The sequence below is a fragment of the Cucumis sativus genome, chromosome 6, assembly GCF_000004075.3.
Source record: "Cucumis sativus cultivar 9930 chromosome 6, Cucumber_9930_V3, whole genome shotgun sequence".
In the NCBI taxonomy this organism is placed as follows: domain Eukaryota; kingdom Viridiplantae; phylum Streptophyta; class Magnoliopsida; order Cucurbitales; family Cucurbitaceae; genus Cucumis; species Cucumis sativus.
In genome coordinates this window covers 6,799,580-6,821,251 of record NC_026660.2, presented here as the reverse complement: position 1 = coordinate 6,821,251, position 21,672 = coordinate 6,799,580, and the positions used below count along the sequence as shown (strand labels likewise).

General features: G+C 32.0%; 4 protein-coding genes across 6 annotated transcripts; 1 reads left to right on the top strand and 3 right to left on the bottom strand.

The window, feature by feature from the left end:
• Positions 1-1,633: 1,633 nt before the first annotated feature.
• LOC101212788 (dof zinc finger protein DOF3.7) lies at positions 1,634-3,023 on the top strand. 2 transcript variants are annotated; one of them, XM_004140471.3, is made up of 2 exons: positions 1,634-1,864; positions 2,025-3,023. In XM_004140471.3, the coding sequence occupies exon 2, from the start codon at positions 2,064-2,066 to the stop codon at positions 2,805-2,807; it is 744 nt and encodes a 247-aa protein (XP_004140519.1). In that variant the 5' UTR covers positions 1,634-1,864; positions 2,025-2,063; the 3' UTR covers positions 2,808-3,023. The 2 variants fall into 2 exon arrangements, with proteins under 2 accessions (XP_004140519.1, XP_011656836.1); XM_011658534.2 differs by having other exon boundaries at positions 2,021-3,023.
• A 2,195-nt stretch (positions 3,024-5,218) lies between these two features.
• Positions 5,219-6,473, bottom strand: LOC101220673 (uncharacterized protein At4g00950). Its single transcript, XM_004140584.3, has 2 exons — positions 5,861-6,473; positions 5,219-5,523 (listed from the first exon to the last, which is right to left on the bottom strand). Exons 1-2 carry the CDS (start codon positions 6,368-6,370, stop codon positions 5,452-5,454), a joined length of 582 nt encoding a protein of 193 aa, XP_004140632.2. The 5' UTR covers positions 6,371-6,473; the 3' UTR covers positions 5,219-5,451.
• Positions 6,474-8,929: 2,456 nt separating this feature from the next.
• LOC101213029 lies at positions 8,930-13,624 on the bottom strand. The gene is made up of 3 exons (XM_004140472.3): positions 13,414-13,624; positions 9,705-9,787; positions 8,930-9,389 (listed from the first exon to the last, which is right to left on the bottom strand). Exons 1-3 carry the CDS (start codon positions 13,490-13,492, stop codon positions 9,360-9,362), a joined length of 192 nt encoding a protein of 63 aa, XP_004140520.1. The 5' UTR covers positions 13,493-13,624; the 3' UTR covers positions 8,930-9,359.
• A 5,249-nt stretch (positions 13,625-18,873) lies between these two features.
• Positions 18,874-21,189, bottom strand: LOC105435776 (glycine--tRNA ligase, chloroplastic/mitochondrial 2). 2 transcript variants are annotated; one of them, XR_004217684.1, is made up of 4 exons: positions 20,667-21,189; positions 19,593-19,710; positions 19,374-19,475; positions 18,874-19,210 (listed from the first exon to the last, which is right to left on the bottom strand). XR_004217684.1 is itself a non-coding variant. In XM_011658532.2 (3 exons), the coding sequence occupies exons 1-3, from the start codon at positions 19,679-19,681 to the stop codon at positions 19,111-19,113; spliced, it is 291 nt and encodes a 96-aa protein (XP_011656834.1). In that variant the 5' UTR covers positions 19,682-19,902; the 3' UTR covers positions 18,875-19,110. The 2 variants fall into 2 exon arrangements, 1 of the variants encoding a protein (XP_011656834.1); XM_011658532.2 differs by lacking the exon at positions 20,667-21,189 and having other exon boundaries at positions 18,875-19,210; positions 19,593-19,902.
• Between the last annotated feature and the right edge of the window lie 483 nt (positions 21,190-21,672).

The window sequence follows — 21,672 nt, the reverse complement described above, 5'->3', positions numbered from 1 at the left end:
TTCCATAAGAAGATTGACACTGAGACTATGGGTGGGTCTTAATTTGGCTGTTTGTAATAATATTCAAAAACCATACAATATATTATATTTCTAATTAAATCATGCATTACTTTCATTACTTCGTCCATCTATAATTGTTACTTTTTACTTTTTTTCTAGTTTCCTTTACTGTGTACTTAAACAACTTACTCCAAATTAAATTAAAATAAGTACGAGTAGCAACACTCTAAATATAAATACAATGATGTATCTTATGGTCGATGCTTAGAGAGACTCATTATCTTTAACAAATAGTACGAGAGTCATGCTTCTTATACTTGATTATATTTTCTCAATGTGTCTCAATAACATAGTGTTCTTGTAATCCGTTGTTGCGTTAATCAAACAAGGAAATGAAGTTTTGATATAGAGAAGTTGACTTGGTTAAGAATGATTGTCTAAACACAAATAGATATATGACTATTTGATGGGAGACTTTAGTGATTATTTGTCCGAGAGAAAGATTGTTGGAGTGTGATTAGTGAAGTCTCACATTGGTTATGAGAAAAGGAAGATCGTCAATGATATATAACTAAAGACAACAATATCTAATAGTAAGAAGTCGATGAAACAAGAGACTACTTAGATATAGGTTTAAATACTCTATTCTTTTTTCTACTAACCAACCTAAACATGTCTATTTAAATATTGGTTTGGACATAGATACTTCTTGAGGCTTTCAACTTCAAATAGGATTCAAATTCTGATGTTATATTTGGACTTCAAATCTATAATCTTTAAACAAAGTCTCAAATTCATTTATCTTTTGATGGCTAGCATGCACACCACACAAATTCCAATACCAAACATTTCTCCTTCAAGTACACTTATGTTTGTTTATTCTCTTATGAACCATTATTTTTATTCCATTACAACATGTATCACTTATTAAATAACAAAAATAACATACATATATAATTAAAGAAAAAAAGTAAGCAATTTGACAAAACTAGATGATGTGTTATGCAATGAAATCAATCTCTCTTTTTCTCTCTTCCCTATATATCTAATCTATGACCCATACAAAAAAGTAAAGGCTTCTAAGAGAGTGAATGGTCATCATGCAAAAAAGAGAGAAGAGGTGACCAAACAATGAAAAAAGAGCAACAATCAATGACTTCACCCAATTAATTATGAGGTCAAAAGTGAGAAACCCACCACAATAGACACATTCATAATTCCACCAATAAAATGAACATGGTATCAAGCATATAAACATTACTAATTAATTAGATGCATTATTACTAAACACAAATTCACACCCTTACAAAAATGGTAAATTGTGTTATGTGCCTCCAATTTGAACGGAATAAAGTCGAAATTTCATGGAACTATATACTAAAACACATGTCTCTGGCTATATACAGTTAAAACTATTTGAAAATCTTCATTGTCTATCTTCTTTGTTATTTTGTAACCATTTTCTTAAAATTAATAACCTATACTAGAATTGTCCGCGTCCCAACACATATTATCATGATCCAAATTATATAAAAATGGTTTAATTCCAAATATATAATATATATACATATAAAGCATAGTACATGCCATTGAATGTGCATTCAAAAGAAGCTAGCTTAATTAGGGCACACTTTTCACCCTTTCTTTCCCTTTCCCACCATTTTTAAAGCAAAGCTCACACCCATATAAAAACCAACCCAAGAGCATTGATCAACCCCAAGAGCATATTCTTTCTTTCTTGTTTCAATTGAAAGAAAGAAGAAGGGAGAAAAAGAACAATATTTGATCTCCTTCTGATCTCAACTCATCTGTTGAGCTTCTTTCTTTCCCTCATGGAGATTGCTTATCATTGAACATATATTAGGTAGGACGAAGCAATAATCTTTTCCTACATTTCTTCCCTCTCTCTCTCTCTTTTATACATCTTTTTCTTTTTCCCTTCAATTTTTATTATTGATATATATACATATACATACATATGCCATCACCAAAGTCTAAAAATTGTTTATTTTTGTCGAAGCTAGCTAGCTAGGGGGTGGTACGGTGTTAAATTATTACAAAATATGGCAGAGAAAAACCCTAATTATCCATGCAAATTGGAGATGAAGGTGGCCAAAGCAACAACAACAAAGGCTCCAAAAGAGCAATTGGATTGCCCAAGATGCAAGTCTAACAACACCAAATTTTGTTATTACAACAATTACAGCCTCAATCAACCAAGATACTTTTGCAAATCTTGTAGAAGGTATTGGACTGAAGGAGGGTCCCTCAGAAATGTCCCCATTGGAGGAGCTTCAAGAAAGAACAGATCAAAGTCATCATCAACAACAACAATTACAACAACAAGTACTTCTTCTTCATCTGATTATTTCTGCAGTAACAATAACAAGAACCAAAAATTACCAAATTACCCTTCTTCATCTCAAATTTCTACTCAAATCCCAGTTGGATTAAGAGATCTTAATCTTGCTGATCATGATCACCTCCCTAAGGTTGAAAATGTCAATTATAATAATTTTGCATTTGGTTTTAGGGGTTTGAGTTCTTTTATCCCTAATCTAATGCCAAATTCCAATCATATTAATAATAATGGTAATTTGGGGATTAATAGTAATAGCCAATATCCATCAAGTGGGTTTTCTTTGGGTGATCACGTTGATGAGTTTAAGCCAAGTTTTGGAATCAATTCTGTTGATGGAAGAAACTTATTGCAGCTTCCTTTTCAAGAATTGAACCAACAATCTGCTGCCCCAAATGAAGGTGATCATCAAAATTGGAGTGAGATGCTTGGGGGTGGATCATTGTAAGAATGTCCTTTTTCTAAAAAAATTTAATTTCAAACCCTAGATATCCTTTTCCTATGATAATTATGAAGTTTCATGGAATGAACTAGTAAACAATGTTTCGTACATGGTGGATCTCTTTTCATTACTAGAGATCTAAGAATTTACTTGAGCCTTTTGGTTTGTAAATTTTTGTGATGAAAATTAGATATACATATATGTGCTTATTTAATTTGCTGATTTTTTTCTTTGTTTTATATACTAATAAAAATACCATTTTGAATCATATTCAATAAGATTTGGGCAATTGCTCAAATGTACATTTGCAAGAAGTTAGAAACTAAAACAAAGAAAAGAAAAACAAGTGGTATATGCATGCAAACACATTCAAATTTGATAAGATACCAAAGTTCCTATTTGAGAGTGGTTTTGAAATTGTTAATCCATTTTTATCGTATTTTAATGTTTAATTTTACACACTATTGAATGTAATTTCCATATCACTAAGTTAAAACATGTTTAAGAGTCAATAATTAAAGTGATATTAACAAGGGTAGAAATCACTCCCAAACATATTGTTCATAATAATTCATTACATTTACATTGTTTAAACTTTACCTTGTTTAAACGATTTACAAAAATGTTACTTTTTATTTTTAATAAAGCTTAATTAATCTATATTTTCATATCCGGATAAAATATAAAATTTTGTTTTATATTTTATAAATATTTTTAGAAGTTCTTCTATTTACAATAATTTTCACACATATATGAAAGGGTGTTTGATGGAGGTCAAAAGGAGCCAAATTAGATTTAGAGAAAGTAGAATTTAAAAAAAAAAAAGGTGACCTATAAAAGGCTATAATGCGTAATGCGATGATTGATGATTGTGTCCACTTTTATCACACTCTCTTTATTTCCATGCTTTTAATGCAGGATTTTAGTTTTGGAAAACCACTAACAAATAAAGTCTTTTCTTTTCTTTAATTGTTTTCTTTTTTTTTTAAAATTAAGTAAGAGAGTGGATTCAAGTGAGGTCAAAAATCACTTTTCTTTTTAACAAAATTAAATAAAGTATTTGTTTGGATTCATTTAAAAATAAATTCTTTCGATAAAGATGGTTTAAAATACATTAACGCCATTTTAAATAATTGTCCAATTATCTCTAACTTTTTTCATAAAAATGTGACTAAATATTATAAAGTATCATGTAGATTAAATGAGTTGATCAAATTAATATATATTATATACAACTAAACAAACTAGAAAAATAAGAAAAACGTAGAAGAAGAGAAGGCAAGAAGATTGCAAGAAAAAACCTTTACCCTTTGGCTTTCATATATTATCCGTATATACATACATAACATATTTTCCAGCATAACTCACAACATATTATCAACTTCATAAAGTAAATATTTCAGAATTAAGTATTTTCATGCACCGACGAATCTATGTAGAGACTAGGGGCATGTGCCTCCCCTTTGAATTCCAAAATTTGAATAAATGCACTCATGGGCGAGCCAAGATCAAGAAACCGTGATTAAATGGCTTGAACCATTTTACATGAGAAAGGGAAAAGAAAACATAATCAAGCCCAATAGACCAGGGGACGAAGGTTAAGAGAGGACAGAAACAGTTGTTATGATAATCAAGATCAAGTGATTGATGAAAAACTCTTTGTAACCAAGCCATGTTTGTATGGAGATATATAGTTTCATAAGAGTTTCTTTGATTTAAACACTCACTTGCAATCAAGAATCATTTCGTTAGTTGGTTCATGAGGAAAAGCATATCCAAAACTCAAGATGGTGAATCTACACGGCTGAGGGTGGGGTGGTTGAGTAGACAAAACATTTCCAAGCTCGTGACAAAGATGTGTACTTCATCGTAGGACAATTAACAAATTTATGACCATATAATTTTGAGTCGCTACAAGTATTATTAACACGAACATGAGCATTAGCTAGGTTCTTCAATCTTGCTTTCAATTTTTAATACCATGCCTTGAGAATACAATACAACAAGATTTAAAGTCATAAAGGAAAGATAATTTAGTTTAGGTTGTTATATATATATTGGAAAACTTATAACTAAAATCATTTGACACTAGAAAGACAATTATATACAATTTCAATACGTACTAAAATGTCATAACAAGTATAACTTAATTAAATTTTAACGATTGAGAGATTTAACGTGTGGTTAAAATCTTTCATTTCTCCATGATATCTATTAAAATTAATACTTCGCCTCACAACCAATTAGACAATGCATGGTTCATAAACCAACTAATAAATAATACGGTCAAGTACAAGAGTTTAGTTCAACTATCGTGGTACGTGGGTCAAATTCTTCGATCCTATTGTTCTTGCAGTAAAAAACTAATAAATAATAGGGAAAATATGAAGCTAAATCAGAGAGCAAAAGAGGAAGAGAGAGAGAAAGAGCCCATATGTTATAGATAAGGCTAAGAGCAAAGTTTACACCATTTATATATGTTATGGAAACAGTCTTGAAAACACATCGAGAAATTAAAACACAACTTGCTAATTAAACTAGCATTATATATGAATGTGCACAACAAATAGCAGCACATAGATATCAACAGACTTTGGAACTTCCATTATTGCAATGGGTCGAAAATTACATCTAACAACACAAAATCAAACTAAGTCTCTCTTTTCATCCTTCTGCTTCTCCATGATGGAACTATATGCTTCAAACCTTCACATACACTTTCCTGCAACACCAAAAAGTTAACATATATAAAGTAGTTAAGCCACCTATCATAAGAAAAAGAAAAGTTTAGATTTTTTTATATAATTTATAATTAGAATTTAGCCACTATAAACAATTGATATGTATGGATAATTTTATGAAACTCTAAAAACTTATTTAATTACGAGATAGGTTTTTATCAAACGAATTGTAAATTTTAACTTTTAAAATCATATGGACTAAATTTTAACTCTTTTCTAATTTGTGAGATCGAACACTAATTAACCTTTTTTGAAAAATCAAAATGAATCTATAGGAAGACTTAATCAAACACACAATTAATTGAGGAAATACTTAACCCAAAAATGAGGCTTAATTTGAGTACTACTCATCAAGCTTGAAAAGCTCCCATTCCTTCTAAACCTTGAAGCTTCCACTTTTGAACTAAGACTCTCTTCCAATTCCAAAGATGGAAACACAAGCCCTCCAGTTCCAATTTGCTCTCTTTTCCCTCTCAAATTCAAACCCCTTTTTCTCCATGAACCAAACCATCCTCTTTTCTTCATAAACAAAGAACTCTTCTCATCAAATCTAAAGGAAGAACTACACTCCGATCTTGGCACCAAAAGCCTAGGAGGCAACTCTAGGCTGGGAGAGGCAGAGACGGAAACGGCGGTACTAAACCTAGGCTTGCCTGGCTCTTCTTCCCACCAGAACGGGACCGAGACGGCGGTGTAGATTGGTGGAGTTAGCATCCCAGAATGTTGTGGTGAGTCCATTGGCGATAGGTGTGGGATTGAAAATAATGGTAGATTTGGAAACGAAGAATTGTGGTCTCTTTGTTGTGGTTTACACTCCATAGTTAACATATGTTTCTTTGTTTTGAGAAATTTTAGTATTTGTGTTAAAAAGGACTAAAGGAGAAAGCAAAAGAGATAGGATATCGTAAGGGTACTGCAAAGATATGAAAAAAGGTTTTGAGTTTTTTTTGGCATTTTTAGGGGAAAGGTTGACATTGAAAAAGACTTAGCAAAAGATATTGTCGCTATTATTGAACATATTACATCTTTTTGTTTATAAAGATATTATCAGCTTATTATATACACATTTCTTATGAATTTAATTACATTGTGTCAATTTTTTAATTAATTAATGTTATTTTAAAACCTCATTTCATAATTATTTGAGATTTGTTTGGTATCCTTAATGTTTTAATAATATACTTATTTGATTTTTTATTATTAATTTAAAAAAATTAAGGTTATAACACCTACTACTTTTATCTCTAAATTTGTTAGACCACTAATTTTTAGTAAAGTTTTGAAATTTGAATAATAATAATAATTTTACAAGTTAATTAATTTTCATTTTTGGGAAGTAAATGTCACGTTAATCTTTAAGAAACAACTTAAAGAAAAAAAAAAAAAAAGATGATAGTGAAATTATCCAAAACCCACTTAGTTAAGTGGAGAAAATGATGAGTAATTATATCGATCATCTTGGTGGAGTAGGTACCGAAAAATTAGCCAAATCAATCTAAAAGTTATACAGTTGGAACTTCTTCAATTTTATAGTTAGTTCAGTGATAAAACTATTATTCGTAAACGGTAAATTGTTCGGTAAGGAAATTTTTAGATTAGTAAGAGCGGGTAAAATGACAAAAGAATAACAATGAACTAAGACAAATGAGTGTGAGCCAGCTGGGTTTAAAACCATGAGTGAATAAGTCAAAAGATATAAATTTTACAATGAAAACAATTTTTTTGTGGCTTTTTGTGAACCCCAAGGAGAAAAAAGTCTTCTGTCATTTTACTTCTTTTTGGTTCCTCTTCTGACTTCATTCTCTTCCATTCTTTCAAGATCAAGAAAAGATATGGTAGTGAATGACCTTAGGAAAAACATAGAAACTTTTAGTTTATTTTCTTTTTAAGTTCAATAACTCTGTTTTCTATAAAGATTTTTTTGTAATGAATAAACAAATAAAATGAAAAAATAGAAAGGACAGTTGAAGCCAAATATTAAAGGAAGCCAAAATGGGTTTAACGAAGATGGTTAGGTTTACATATAACTTGAGGACGAAGAAAAAAAATGAGTTTTTTTTTTTTTTTTTTTGCACAAATGGTCACCTTTGGCTTCAACCACTTGGTCCAAGCCAATTTACCTCATTCGAATTTAATCGAAGAGAGGAACGAAAAAGACTCCTATACTAGCTCTCTTATATATATAGAAAGCATTAAAGATTTAATTTTGACAATATTTTATAAGAATTATGTGACAATTGTTATCTTGTCATTTGGATTGTCCTTCGACATCCACTTTACTCTCAAGTTCTCTGTAAAAGGGAGTCTCACACTAACGGGAAGGCTAAAGAAGAGGAGTCTTATCGTAAAAGATACAATTTCGTTGTGTATTTGATGACATTCGACTTGTTTTGCCTTGATTTTGTCCATACTTTTCTTTTATCTCTTTTAAGTTTTTCTATTAGTTCAAACTTCAATATCCATAACATGTATATATCAACTATCTTGCATTCCCACAAGCTCTACTTTATATTTGTTTAGGTTTCCCAATTTTTTTCTCTTTCCGTAACATTCTTTCTGTATATTATCAAACTCTAATTCAACACACTATTATAAAAAAAAAAGTAAGAGGGGAATTTTTCTTTTAACATTTTTCTCGCAAGAAAAGAAAAAGTTCCAAAAGAATTTTGTTTTATTCAATTATCATAAAGTTCCAAAAGAAAAGATGGGATATGGACATCAAGATTTGGATGAAATTTTATTTATTTATGTATGTTTTTATTTGATGGGACAAGTCAAAATATTTATGTGCCATAGCTTTCAATTTTATGAATATAGAAGACAAAGACAGGATGGCAAAACCTAAAACACTACCCACTCCAAATGGACAAATTACTAAAAAGATAGAATTCTTTTTTTAAAAAATAATAAAAACCAACTATTTACAATTACAATTTAAAAAATATTTGACAAAAATCTATTACACTTAATTTTTAAATATTTTATCAATTTTACTATTATTCTGTTTTATTTTCAAATTTCAGCAATAAAAGTTCCAATTTTATGAAAATGTCAACATCAACTAACATGTAAGGAAAAAGTTATAAAAATAATAAAAAAATTCATATTAATATTAATTTAAGTTTATAAATAAAAATTTCAAATTATTTGAAGTAAAAATATCAACTATTTATATTACATCTACACTATTACTTTTTTATAGTTTATTTTATATTTTTGTTGAAATAATGAAAACATCGATATCAAGGATAATGAAAATGTTTGATATCACTTGTGAGCTTATTGAAATAATGAAAAAGAAAATGTGTGAAGTGCAAAAGCTTTTAATATTGAAATATCACTAAAAAAGGTAAACCTTGTAACTTCCTGAAAGAAAAACAAAACAAGTTTTACTTCAAACTTTCCTCATTTTCCCATATGGATGAACAGGTCTGTCTCTGAAGAAGTCCTACAACAGCATAAATCTATAGAGGAAAATTGACGGAAGCAATACAAACCAAATGACTTTATAGCTTGGAGGATATCGTCTCAAAGGTTAATTGTTGAATCCCACCTTAAAAGAACCAAACGAGTTTATAGACCTGGATTAATGGTCAGACTTCAAAAGGACTGATTAAAGCTAAATATCTTGAAAATCAGTCTTATGGATGGGAATAAAACAAAGGCAATGTATGATAATAACTATTGCTATGAAGCTTGATTTCCAAAAACATTGTACATGCTTATTTTATGGCAGAAGAAAATGAAAATTGATTAAAAAAAGAGAAGCAGTGATACATTAAGAACAATCTTCTTGTGTCACTGATACAGATCATCCTTATTTCTTTCCAGTCATACCTGCAACCACCTGCAAAGTTGACAATACAAAAATTTACAATGAACATTGTAAGAAATTGAATAATTAATGACACCAAACTTGAGATGCACTAAAATGAGAATAAACTTCAATTTTTTAAGGTAAGTTTTATTGATTGTTCCCAAGTTAGATAATGAATGGCATATGTTTTAGGTTAGGCAAGAAATCTCACTTGCCAGAGGCTGAAAAGTGAGGATTCTAACGAGGAAAAGGAACTCACGAGTGCATTTAGTTCAAATGATCCAATCAGAACCACACAATCAGAAAAACATGAATTTCTAGCACTTGTCAATATATGATACTTACATCACTTAATACAGGCTGAGGAGCTTGCTTAGATGCTGCATAGGAATCCAGAATTGGCCTTACGAAGGCTGGAAGGAAAAGACCTACAAGGGTTGTAACAGGTTAGAAACAAAAAAGTAGATATATATTCTACGTGGTTGTCAAGGCATAATGTATATATATACAGTTAATCCGTGTAAAAATTGAACTCATCTGTCTTTTTCATCACGACAAATGAAGGAGGTAATGGGGTGCTTGTCTCACTCTCTCACTTCACCAAGATGGTGAAAGGGGGAGTTCACTAGCTGTAGGGAAGAAATAAGTCTTTTTTCAGTTTCAGTTCAGTTTTTGGTTTTTTCAGACTGAACTTGAAATATGAAATGCTAAAAAACCCAAAAAAATCCAAATACTGCACTACCTTTAAGAAACCTTTGAAATTTTGGATCTAGATAGAGTTTCATCCTAGGCATGCAGCTTCATCCAATATTAAAATTAAATTCCGAATATTGGAAGTTTGGTGGTTCAAGTGGTGATGGCTGATGTAAAAAATTTGATTATGTTTTACACTTCGGAAATGAAAATGCTAAACGAATCAGCAATGCTTCAAGAACAAATAGAATGGGATCAAGGAAGGTGAAAAATTAGAAAATATCTTCGACTGCTAGAACTGATAAGAGGATGAAGTTGCTGGAATGATGGAGAATTAAATGATATTGACATAAACTACTAAAGTGAAGGCAACTCTGAATTGGGATGGTGGTTTTTGTTCCCATGTGTACAACACCTGTAGGGAAATAGTAGAATGATACTAAGGATATTCAGTTAACATGGGCATATTTGTAATTACCTAAGTTGTTGGGATAGAAGGTAATGACCAACTATACTACCATACCAAGGAAGCATGAACCTACCGAGATAGGGGCATGCTGAAGAAGACTTTGGATTCAGACGAGGTACCAGAGCAATAATAGTAAGATTTAAGTTTGGCAAAACTTTGAGAATTAGTTGCCTTGTGGAAACGAGAGTCCTCAAAAAAGGACTTTCACTGTTATACATTTTCTGTGACATTGCATTAGAATTCTAATGTAATATTTTTTGTTGCTGGGGTCCAATAAATTTTCTATCTATTGTACTTCATTTGGCAACTTGTGACTAATTGGTATACTTTACAAGTAGTAGCTCCAAACTCTGGTAGGTTGCTAAATGTTGGGGAGCATAGGGGTTATTGGCTGAAGTTGGATCTGGTGGCAAGAATTTGAAAGATAGAACGAAATAAAAGATTGCTGAGTCAAAAGGTAATAGAAAATCTGCCGACAGACACAACATTGTAAAAACTGTGGAATAAGTGGTTGCTTCTGATGTGATGGCGTGTTGTGTTCCATCAGGCATGTTAGAGGATAGCTCTGTTTGAGTGGTCTGAACAAAGCAGAGACAAATTCCTTAACAAATAAGGATAAGGGGATATTTAATTTCAACACTCATGAAGTTATGGGGTTATTAAAAATCAATTTATTGAAGTCGGGACTTGAGAGCACAGGAGACAAGGAATACACCAGAAATCACGAGGAAAGGAAGCAGCAAGACGAAAGGCAAAGCAAATAGTATGTTAAAGATATTTTTTTGTTCAAGTGCAAAACCATGTGTTATCTTACTGTGAAGAAATAAAAGAATACAAGTGTACAAAAAGACAACCCTACAAAATGCACAACACAAAAACAGACTCCAATCTAAGTTATCTAACAAAAACAAGACCTGAAGGAAAAGTTCAAAAATCCTTATAACCAAGCCAAAAGATAGGCATGAAACCTGAAGCGACTAGATCTCCTCCTAAAACTCCCCACCCCTCTAAAAGTTTTGTTTTATGGAGAAGATTGAATGGTTAACATTCAATTCAACCAGCCCACCCTAACCTGTTGATATCTTTCTTTCAAACATAGCAGCATTCCCGTTCATGTAAAACATCCCAGTATGTGGAAGGCACTATCTCAGAGTAACATATCTTGAATGAAAAGCATGTATATATACTGATTTAGGTCCAATTTCTGTATCTATCCATTGTTCAAATTTGATTTGGCATTATTCCCCAAAATATAAAGTCCATTTTTGCTATTCCAATTCAATCAAACAAAAATTCTATACATTAGCCATTCCAAGATAACTGCAGGGCCTAGTTCTCAGTGATATCATATTCTAGATGGAACTTAAATCCACACATTTCCCCAAATTTAACTTGCAAAACATCTCCAAATGGCATAGAACATAGTTTCTTTGTGAAGGATGAATTTATAAACCCTTCATTTTCAAATTGAAATAGCTAGGAACGATATCATAATCTATCATAATTTAACAGGCTGGGATGTGGCAACTGGCAACTGTTTTTCCATTAAAACTAGGAACATTGTTTTCATTTCTAAAAAGCTCAAAAAAGCCATGTGCTTGCACATTTAATGCTAAAGCCAGATGAAGCATCTAATATTGCTGAGTGATAAGCAACATTCTTTTCATAAACTACAGTTAAATTAGATAGAGAAAGAAGTTTAAGAAAAAGCCTGCAGCTCTCCTTTGTTCATCCATCCCACCCAAAGTGTGCCCTATGTCTTGTCAAAGGGTTAGGGATCACATAAGACTAAGTTATGGCAGAAATGGAACTGAGGACCTATTTAGTGAAGACATGTCTCTTCTTAGGGTTCCCACAACGTAACTTAGAATTAAATTTGTAAGATTTTGTAGATTCTTTGTTCACGAACCATTGATCATCTTTAATAGTTTATCCTTATTTTTCTCTGTCTCATACTTAAGGGACCTTTTTCATACATTGTAAGTTTTACCTTGCGGAAGCTCTCACCTTTTTTGTGGTTCTGGGTTAAGTCCTCAAAAATTACTGCACTTCACGCTTTCCAAAAATTGGCTAGGAGGTCCAACAGAAATATTTGCTTTAGCAGCTCTACAGATCCAATGGCCAAGAGGCCATGTTAACTAACATTCCGTTCCAATTTTGAGTTAATCTCCCCTTTTGAAAGTTCTCCCCCCCCCCCCCGTAACACACTGTTCTAGATGTAGGAAGGGTTAACATTACTACGACCCTTTACTCAGAAAAATGTTCCTTTCTTCCCTCTCAGAATTTTAACAATCGAACTACTAGAAACCTCGATAAATTTGCAACCTTGCTTAGCATATATTTGGTTCAAAATAGAGAGGTCTGAAAAACCAAGGTCCTATGGGAATCTCACCAGCTAATATTGAAACTGAAACACATTGATAAAGTTCACTGATTCATTGCCACAGCTTGAATAGAAGCTTAAAAAAGCTCATAAAAAAAGGTAGATATCCCTTAGGCTAGCAGCTACTTTCAATTGGTAACTTGCTCATAATTCCAAAATTCCTATCTCGAACAATAATAAGTATTAAAGCCAATAATCCCAACATCTTAACTATTTACGATAACTAGAAAAAAACCGAAACAAAATATTTACTGGCAAAGCTAAATCCGACGAAAAATATTCAAATACGAAAATCCATTTACTCAAATAAGGAGATTTCAATCGTCCTTGTTTCATCGCATCTTAAACCATATAGAATACCCACAAAAAGTAAAACCTTAAAATATGCTCTTCCGAATAGATGGATCTGAGGGACAATTGAAACAAAGCATATGGCTTCATGTCATGGATCATAAGAAGTGGAAAATTGAACAATAATTAGGGCTTCTAAACAGAAAAGAGTTAAGTACCAATTCCTCCGATTAAACAAGATGCAGCCACCACGGGCTCTTGAACTACGAACATCTTCAGCTTCTCCATGACCGGCATTTTCTCGAAACTTTCTTCTGATTCGCTGACCGTTCGTGTTCGTGGCTTGATTCTTCAAAGTCCAAAGTTATTTGAGTGAAAAGATTTCCAATTCTCTAACGAACCGGACTAAAGCCTATTGCAAGGTTTTTATAGATACAAATTAAACCGGACCGACCCGATTTTGATGCTCATCGACCATCGTTCTCGCGAGTAAGGGTAGAGTAAGAAAAAGTCATTAATAAATTTGCAAATATAGTCTTTCTTTTTAAACTTTGCAAATATAGCAATTAAGAGATAACTCTAATTTTCATTTTCTTATCATTTTAATTTAATAATAACATATTATATTAAAAACTATTCCCAGATATTTTTGTTAATTTTCTAAATATTTTATATTCTTAACACTCGGTTAATATTATTAACATCCGAAAAATATTGTTCAAACAACTCTACAATATATACTTTGTAACCATCATCGGTATGCCTTATAACCGTTAGAGTTGGTTGTCGAAGTTTATTATTGAAGATAATTTTCACGTAGAGTTTATAATCATTATGGTTGTGGAAGCTTGAACACGAAAGTTGGTCGCATTAAAGGCGGTATATATTGGAGTTTGTTATTGGAGGTGGTTATTTTTAGAGCTTGGAGTTGGCCACGTAGCTAGAGGTGGTCATTAAGGTTGATCATCGATATAAAAAAAAAATCACCAAAGTTTGTAGTTGGAGGTGATTGTCAGAGACCAAATTAGTTGATCACATGAAGGTATTATTGGCGTTGGTCCCTAAAATTTGTCATTGGAGGTGATTGTTGGAGCCTAAAAGTGCTTGCACAAAGATGGCTGTTGAAGTTGATCATCAAAAGTGACGTTAACCAAAGTTTGTAGTCGAACTTCAACAATAACCAATACCATACAAGATATATATTACAAATTACTCGTGACCGTTTTAAAAATTGTTAGTTACATTGATAATCTAACTTTGACGATCTATTCAACGATTGAAAAAAATGTCACACACTAGAGAATGTTTAACTATAGTATGAAATTTGAAAATAAATGTGGTAAAAATTATAGAATAAATCACATGATGTTTTCAAAGTTCAAAACTAAGGCATCAGTCCATCTCTTTGCTACTTCTTTCTTCATCCTTGGGGAATTAGAGCCAAGCAAAATTTGCAATGACTTTGTCTTTTTATTCCTTGCTCTTCATGCTTCCTTTAACAATTCCTCTAGCCTTCTTTTTTCTTCATCTACCTTTGGATTCACAGTTTCAAGCATTTTAGTTTCAAGCATTTCTTCCCTAATTACTTTCAGAATCCACTCTACAATTGTGAAAAACGAGATCCAACTACAATATTTTAAATCTTTCAACCTTCAAGTTTGTGTTTACTTTTTAAACCATGAACTTATAAAGTCAGTATAAACTTATGATTTTGTGTCTAATATATTATTGGTGTTTAAAAAGCGCATAGCATGTTTCTTTACTAAAAGTTATTGACTTTTTGTGTTCAATACTTGAATTTTCGTCTGTGTCTAATGAATTATAAATTAAATTTTATGTTTAATAAGAAAATTAAATTTTAGGAACTTTATATGTGTTAGATAGTTTTATTGGACAAACAATGTAGAGTTTTTGAAATAAGTGGTTTATTTTCATACTTTAAGTGAAAAACTAAAATTAGTTTTAAATTATTAAAACATTTTCATAGTGATTTTAACCATAGTAAATATGACTTTAACTATCTAAGAACACTCCCAAAAGTGACATTAGAGACTGACTAAACTAAAAGTATATATAGTATATATTTACGAGGATTCTAAGATTCCTTCTTACATCATGCACAACTTGATGGTTCTTTAAGCATTTCAAAGCTAATCTTTGCTCACTAAACTGTTTTATTGCCATCATCCTTCACGCTTCACACACACTATATCTGCTGAGTATATATATTGCTGCCTTGTTTATTTGAGACAAAGCAAATGGACCTTACTTACATTAGCAAAAGATAGATGATAAACTCAATCAGTTCTGAATCATGGAAGCTCAAGTTCTTCACGTTCTTCTACTAACTCATCAAATAGGACATTAGCATCCATTAGATTTCCAAGAGACAAGTACCTCTACAAAAAACAACCTAGCCCTCATAGCTCAAAAATTGTTGAAAAGAAAACTTATCCCTCCGAGTAAAAAATTTCAATTCTTCACTAATATACAAGCAAATCTCTGGTCATGTTCTACAACATGTAAAATACTGGAAGATACTATTAAACCAGTCAAAGTGGACAAGCAACAACAGTTCCACCATTCATGGTACTGGACTATGCTTTAACAATCATATTGAATTCATGGTTAAAATGTCCTATTTGATGCAAATATATCATAGCAGTAGTCAGCAGTACGACATGTCATTGCCAAATTACACACTCATAAAAAGAATGCTATATCTTCTTTCTGTTAACAATTCAGACACCTCAACCACATGAAATAATAAAGTACGCCTTTTTATTCCTTGCCCTTCCTACTTCTTTAACAATTCATACCGTTTCTTTTTTCTTCATCTACCTTTGGATTTGCGGTTCCATGCATTTCTTCCCTAAATATACTGGAAATTTTAATTAATATCCTGATCATGACATCATTTGTTTCATGCAGAGTACCCTTGGTGACATATGGAAGGGGAAAATCGGGGTTGTTTAGAATTCACATATGAAGGGAAAGCTTACTGAATCTGTTTTAGGTATTATTCTATTCAATGGGCTATAGCCGTGGCATTTGTCCATTCGTTTAAAAACTAAACTAGGAAGTAACTTTAATCCCAGGAGATGTGTAGATAGATATCAGGCTGCGCTGGATTTAACTTTAGAGTCTGAGAATGTATCAGGTATTGAGTTTGTCTAAATCTCTCTCTACATTTCCTTTATCTAGTTATCAAGGATAACCAATATACTTACAATTTGGATGTCTTTGTAGAAACTCCGATTGAGGATATTCTTGATGTGGGTCATGAAGTTACAAATGACGAAGCATTCCAAGATGCCATTGACAGGAGCTTTCTTTTGGCATTTCATCGTCTTTCTATCTGCTGATAACAAATATGATATTGCTTATTGCCATATGTTACTGAAAGCTTTCTTTTGGCATTGAAACCTCTCCATTCTCATAGGCTTTGATAAGGGTAAAGGAGCCCCCAATCATTTGGTATGTCATCAATAACAAATTCTCTAATCCATAAATTTTTCTCTTGCATCTTTGAGTACACCTGTATGGTGGAGTTATAAGTGGATAGGTTGATGAAAAAAAATGCATAAATGCTGCCATTAAATTGCTTTAAGCATACATAGGAAGCAGAGCAAAGACCAAGATCCAGTTTCAACGATATACTCAAATGACACATGGTGTAATTTGCAAGGGGTTCAAATGTAGGAACATATTAAACATGCTATCTGATTATGTTGGACAACTTTTTTTTTTACTCTCACAACATTGAGATAGTAAAACAAATTGTAAGATATTAAATCTAATCACCAAACTCAATTCTTATAAGAAAAAATGAAGCTGTTCTTGCAATGTTTATTCATAAAGAACACAACAATATTTTTTCTATTGAATAAGAACACAAATGTTGCTGAATTTCCATGGAGAAAAGTTGATTTTTTTTAAAAATTCAAGTAAAAAAAAGAAAAGGAACGAAGAAAGAAAGAAAGGGAAGTAAAAAAGAAAAGAAAGGAAAGAAGCAAAACGAAAGGGTGGAGAGACGTTCTATGAAAAAAGCAAAAAAAAAACTATAATAATAAATGTACTTTAATGAAAGAAATTAAAAATACACAAAAGAGATGAAAATGAAAAGGTTTGAAGATCACAATATGATAGAACAAAAATGAGAACTAAAAAGGTCATAAATGTTAGGGACATAATTATAACTAAAGCAATAAATTAAGTAGAAGGATTGAGTTTGCTGTGTCCTTTATGATTAAACATTGCAAGAACAGCTTCATTGCTTATACATCTCTGCAAAGCTTATGGGATTCTCAATCACTGCCTTTCCCCTTCACCAACCTTCAATGGATAAACAATGGATACTGAAACGTAGCTGCTATCTACGATCTGTCACTCTTTTGTCTCTTTTCCTGTCAAAATATTTTGAAGCAAACCAAAATTCAAATATTCTATTTGACACACATTTCTACCCTTCTTTTGATTCTTAGGCACAATCTTCTTCCTCCCCGTGAAAGAATTATACCAACAAAAAAAATCAAAATTAACCATACACAATATCTCTCCATTCTCAAAGGCCTTGATAAGGGTAAAGGAGCTCCAATTATTTGGTATGTCATCAATAACAAATTCTTTAATCCACAAATCTTTCTCTTCCATCTTCCACACTTGAATGACATTGATGAGGAAAGATGCATAAATGCTGCCATTAAATTGCTGCAACGATAATTTGGAGATGGAGCAAGGACAACCAAGATCCAAGACAGCACTCAATTTAATCTGTTCAGTTTCAACATCGAGAGCATATACGTGATACTCATCTTGTTTATCTAATTCTGTTATTCCAATCTAATAGATGATACCATTCAAATAAGCACCATGACTGCATATGATAGGAGGGATAGAGTGGAGTTGCCTCCATTGGTTATAGTTGTGATTAGTTTCACTCCTTCTACTAAAGTGTAAAACATCCATTATCGATGAGTTATTGTCAAAGTTACCATCAATAAAGAATGAGTCAGTAACTCGAAACAATTTGTATTGTTTTGTTGTAGGGCTAAAACCTAATCCAAAGTAGTAATTATCACCGTCAAACTCACCTCGAGGAACTTGGAGGAACTCATTAGTCAAAGGATTGAATATGCCATCGCAACGAGAACGAAAAGCACATTTACAAATAAAGACAAGACCATTGCAGGAATTATCATTCATATAGATAAATAACCAATCACCATCAAGGGTTAAGGAGGGTGATTTAGTCCATTCCGATTCCAAATCCAAACCCAAATGTTTGGTAGTATCAAAACGGATACAATGCATCTTAGGATAAAGATCTTTGTTATTGGGAGTTCGATCACATGTGGAGAGAAGAAATGCATCATTTGCGTTTGTAAAAAAGAAATGATGAGCGTTATGTAAGATAAAATGATTCCAAGCTTTAGAGAGAAGCCTCAAGTTGGGCAAATTGGAGATGACAACCCTACACAAGATTTCACCAACAATATGCGGTGGAAGCCCTCTTCCCAACTCCATCCTATTTCCGCATATTTTTTGTTCATATTTTTTCAGTTTAGTAAACTTTAATATCTTTTAATACTAAAGCTACAGCTTAAGAAAAAAGGTAAATGACAGAAATACATAGACTTAGATTTATTTTTTTAATAAAATACAAAGTTTTCATTAATAAATGAAAAGATATGGCAATGTTCAAATGAAAGAAGCCCCTTAAACAACAGATACAACAATTAAAAGAATTTTTCAAAATCAAACACATCTAATCCTACCATGCACAGACAAACCTCCTACATACGTTGGCTGTTGGCTGTTGTGTCTCTGAAGTGGTATTATTAGCAATAGTGATAACGAACTAAATCATCAACATATATATATTAACCTTTTTGATCGCTGCATCCAGAAGTTCTTTAGGACATAACAAGATCAACAGGATCAGAAGCAACACCAAGTGGATGACCTAGGGATTCTCGGGTTATCAGCCACAGTTGCGCACACTGACGAGCTAAACTGATGGAATGAAATTAATTTCAGCACATAAAGAAATCTAAACTAAAATCAACCAATAAGAACAAATGCTGGGGAAAAAGAAAAACAAAAAACTTCGCATCAAGTCTCTATCTTAAGAAGAAAGAAAATGAAGAAAGAGAAAAATTAAAGCTATTGCTCTAACCTTCGCATTCGACCAAAATAACGAGCACGCTCGGTTACTCCAATGAAGCCTCTTGAGTCCAATATGTTGAAAGCATGAGATGCCTTCAAAACCTGATCATACCTATTATGTCTTATGCCATTTGCTAGTCAAAAAATAATTACACAAACAATAATATTTTTAATCAATTTTTTTAAAAAAGAGTTGGGCATCCATATACAATTAAAGGAAGAAACATACGCAGGGATTGGTAATCCTAAAGGAAGAAACAAATGAGCTTCTTCCACAAAGATGTTAGAAATGTGTCTGAACCTGGTGAACGTTGCCATGTTCTAAATAATATGCACTCATTTCCTTCCTGAAATAGAGGGAAAGACGTACAATAAAAATCACTGAACCTCTTACTCCTAATACTCATCACTAAACCTTAAAGTTTAAGTGAAGGTCACATTATATTTACTATATATTTATTAATCCTGTGTGAAAGATAAACAGATAAACTAGAATAAAGAAACCTTGATCGCATATGAATAAAGATCACAGTCACTTCCACAAATCAAAATTATTTTTATTCAGTACTTTTTTTTCTTTGAAAGGAAAACGGATCTCTTTGTTAATAGATAAAAAAAGACAGTAGCTCTACAAAAGGGTTAACCAAGAGCTAAACAAAAAATAAGAATCGGTAGTTGGACATCTCAATAAAAATAAAAATCTTTCAACCTTTCGTTCTTCCAAACATAACTCCTCCAAAAATATCTCCTTCATGTCATGGGGAAGAAAAATATCTCATTTTCACAATCACTTCTCCAAACAAATTCAATTTCATTTCTTGCCAAAAATATACATATTAAGGAAAAAAAGAAAGAGACTTTTTAAGAAAATGCCCATTGTTTAAAGAATGAAGCTAGATTCAAAATAACAATAATACAGAATCGGGCAACAACAGTGAAAAATAAAATCTTTTCATGTAGAACTAAGAAGTGTTAGGCCTTACCAACGACAAAGAATAAAGAATCAAGACACACTATAAAAGGAGCGAGGCTTTTGAAAGTTTAGAAATGAGAATATGCTGATAATAGGAGAATGTAAAAGGGAAATTTTTTAATTTACATACTGTTCATCTTCTTTTCCACTAAAATGTAAAAATTAAGCAATTTAAATTTTGTTCTTTTATGACAAACAGCTTTCTTCAAAGAGGACTTCAAATTCCCACTCACACAAGAATAATGATAATTAAACTCTTGTACATCCGTAGTTATCCTGTTTTATTAAACTCAAAATATTTTTACAAGGCCAGCAAAGACACTGTATCACCTGCAGTAACATGAGAATACGTTCAAGACCATAAGGCGTGATTTCAACAGATACAGGCAATATTTTTTGACTTCCAGCCTGAAAATAGAGAGAGATCAACAAAGTAAGTAAGATGTATAACTGAATCTATGCAACGAATTTCAAAACATAAAAACAGTAAATTTCCCTAAAACAGGAAGAAACAATATCCAATCATATGATAGCCACTTCCACCAAAGGAAAAAAGTTTTCAACTTGAAGTGAATTTTGCTACACTAGTTTCTTCCACATTTGCATTGCGTATCATGTTCACACATAGCTGCATTTGTGGAATTCTTCACTTAAATTGTCAAACAACACCGATAATACTTATCAGAAACAAATGACCAGGTAGTAAGTGAATTGTGTAATCTCCATCCCATCCATCCAGATTTCCCATCCCAATCCCCAAGGACCAAGTACCTGAAAGAGCAGTCCGGATCAAAAAAATGAATTTAAGAAGTGTAAAGTACCCATTCAAAATATATGTATTTATTTATTTAAAGAATTTTTCTTAGCTTCTTAACTCCCTCAACTTTCAAGGAATGACTTGACATCACCATTTTACCAACATTGTTGCAACACTATTTTTTTAAAAAAATAAAATAAACAACAACAACAACATGAATCAAACACAAATGGAAAACCCAGTTTGGAGTTGTCAAGATACTTTTGTTGTTGAGGAGACTCCAGAGGTTTACTTTGCAGATGATTTTGATACTATATTTGAGAAGGGTGAAAGTGTTTAAGTAGAATTGTCACCCATAATTCCTGCTAAGTTCTCTGCTTTGATTGAAAAATGTGGTTTTCTTCTTTTGAAAAAGATACATTGAGTTCATTTACTCAGCCCAGTTCTATTTAGTAACGATGATTTCGAGTGGCGGCATGTTGCATAAAATGGTGAAATGGGGTTGTATTGAAAGGAGTCGTATGCGGCTTCAACGAACCGACCGTAACGGAGGATTTCGGTTTGAAGATGGTGGTCAAG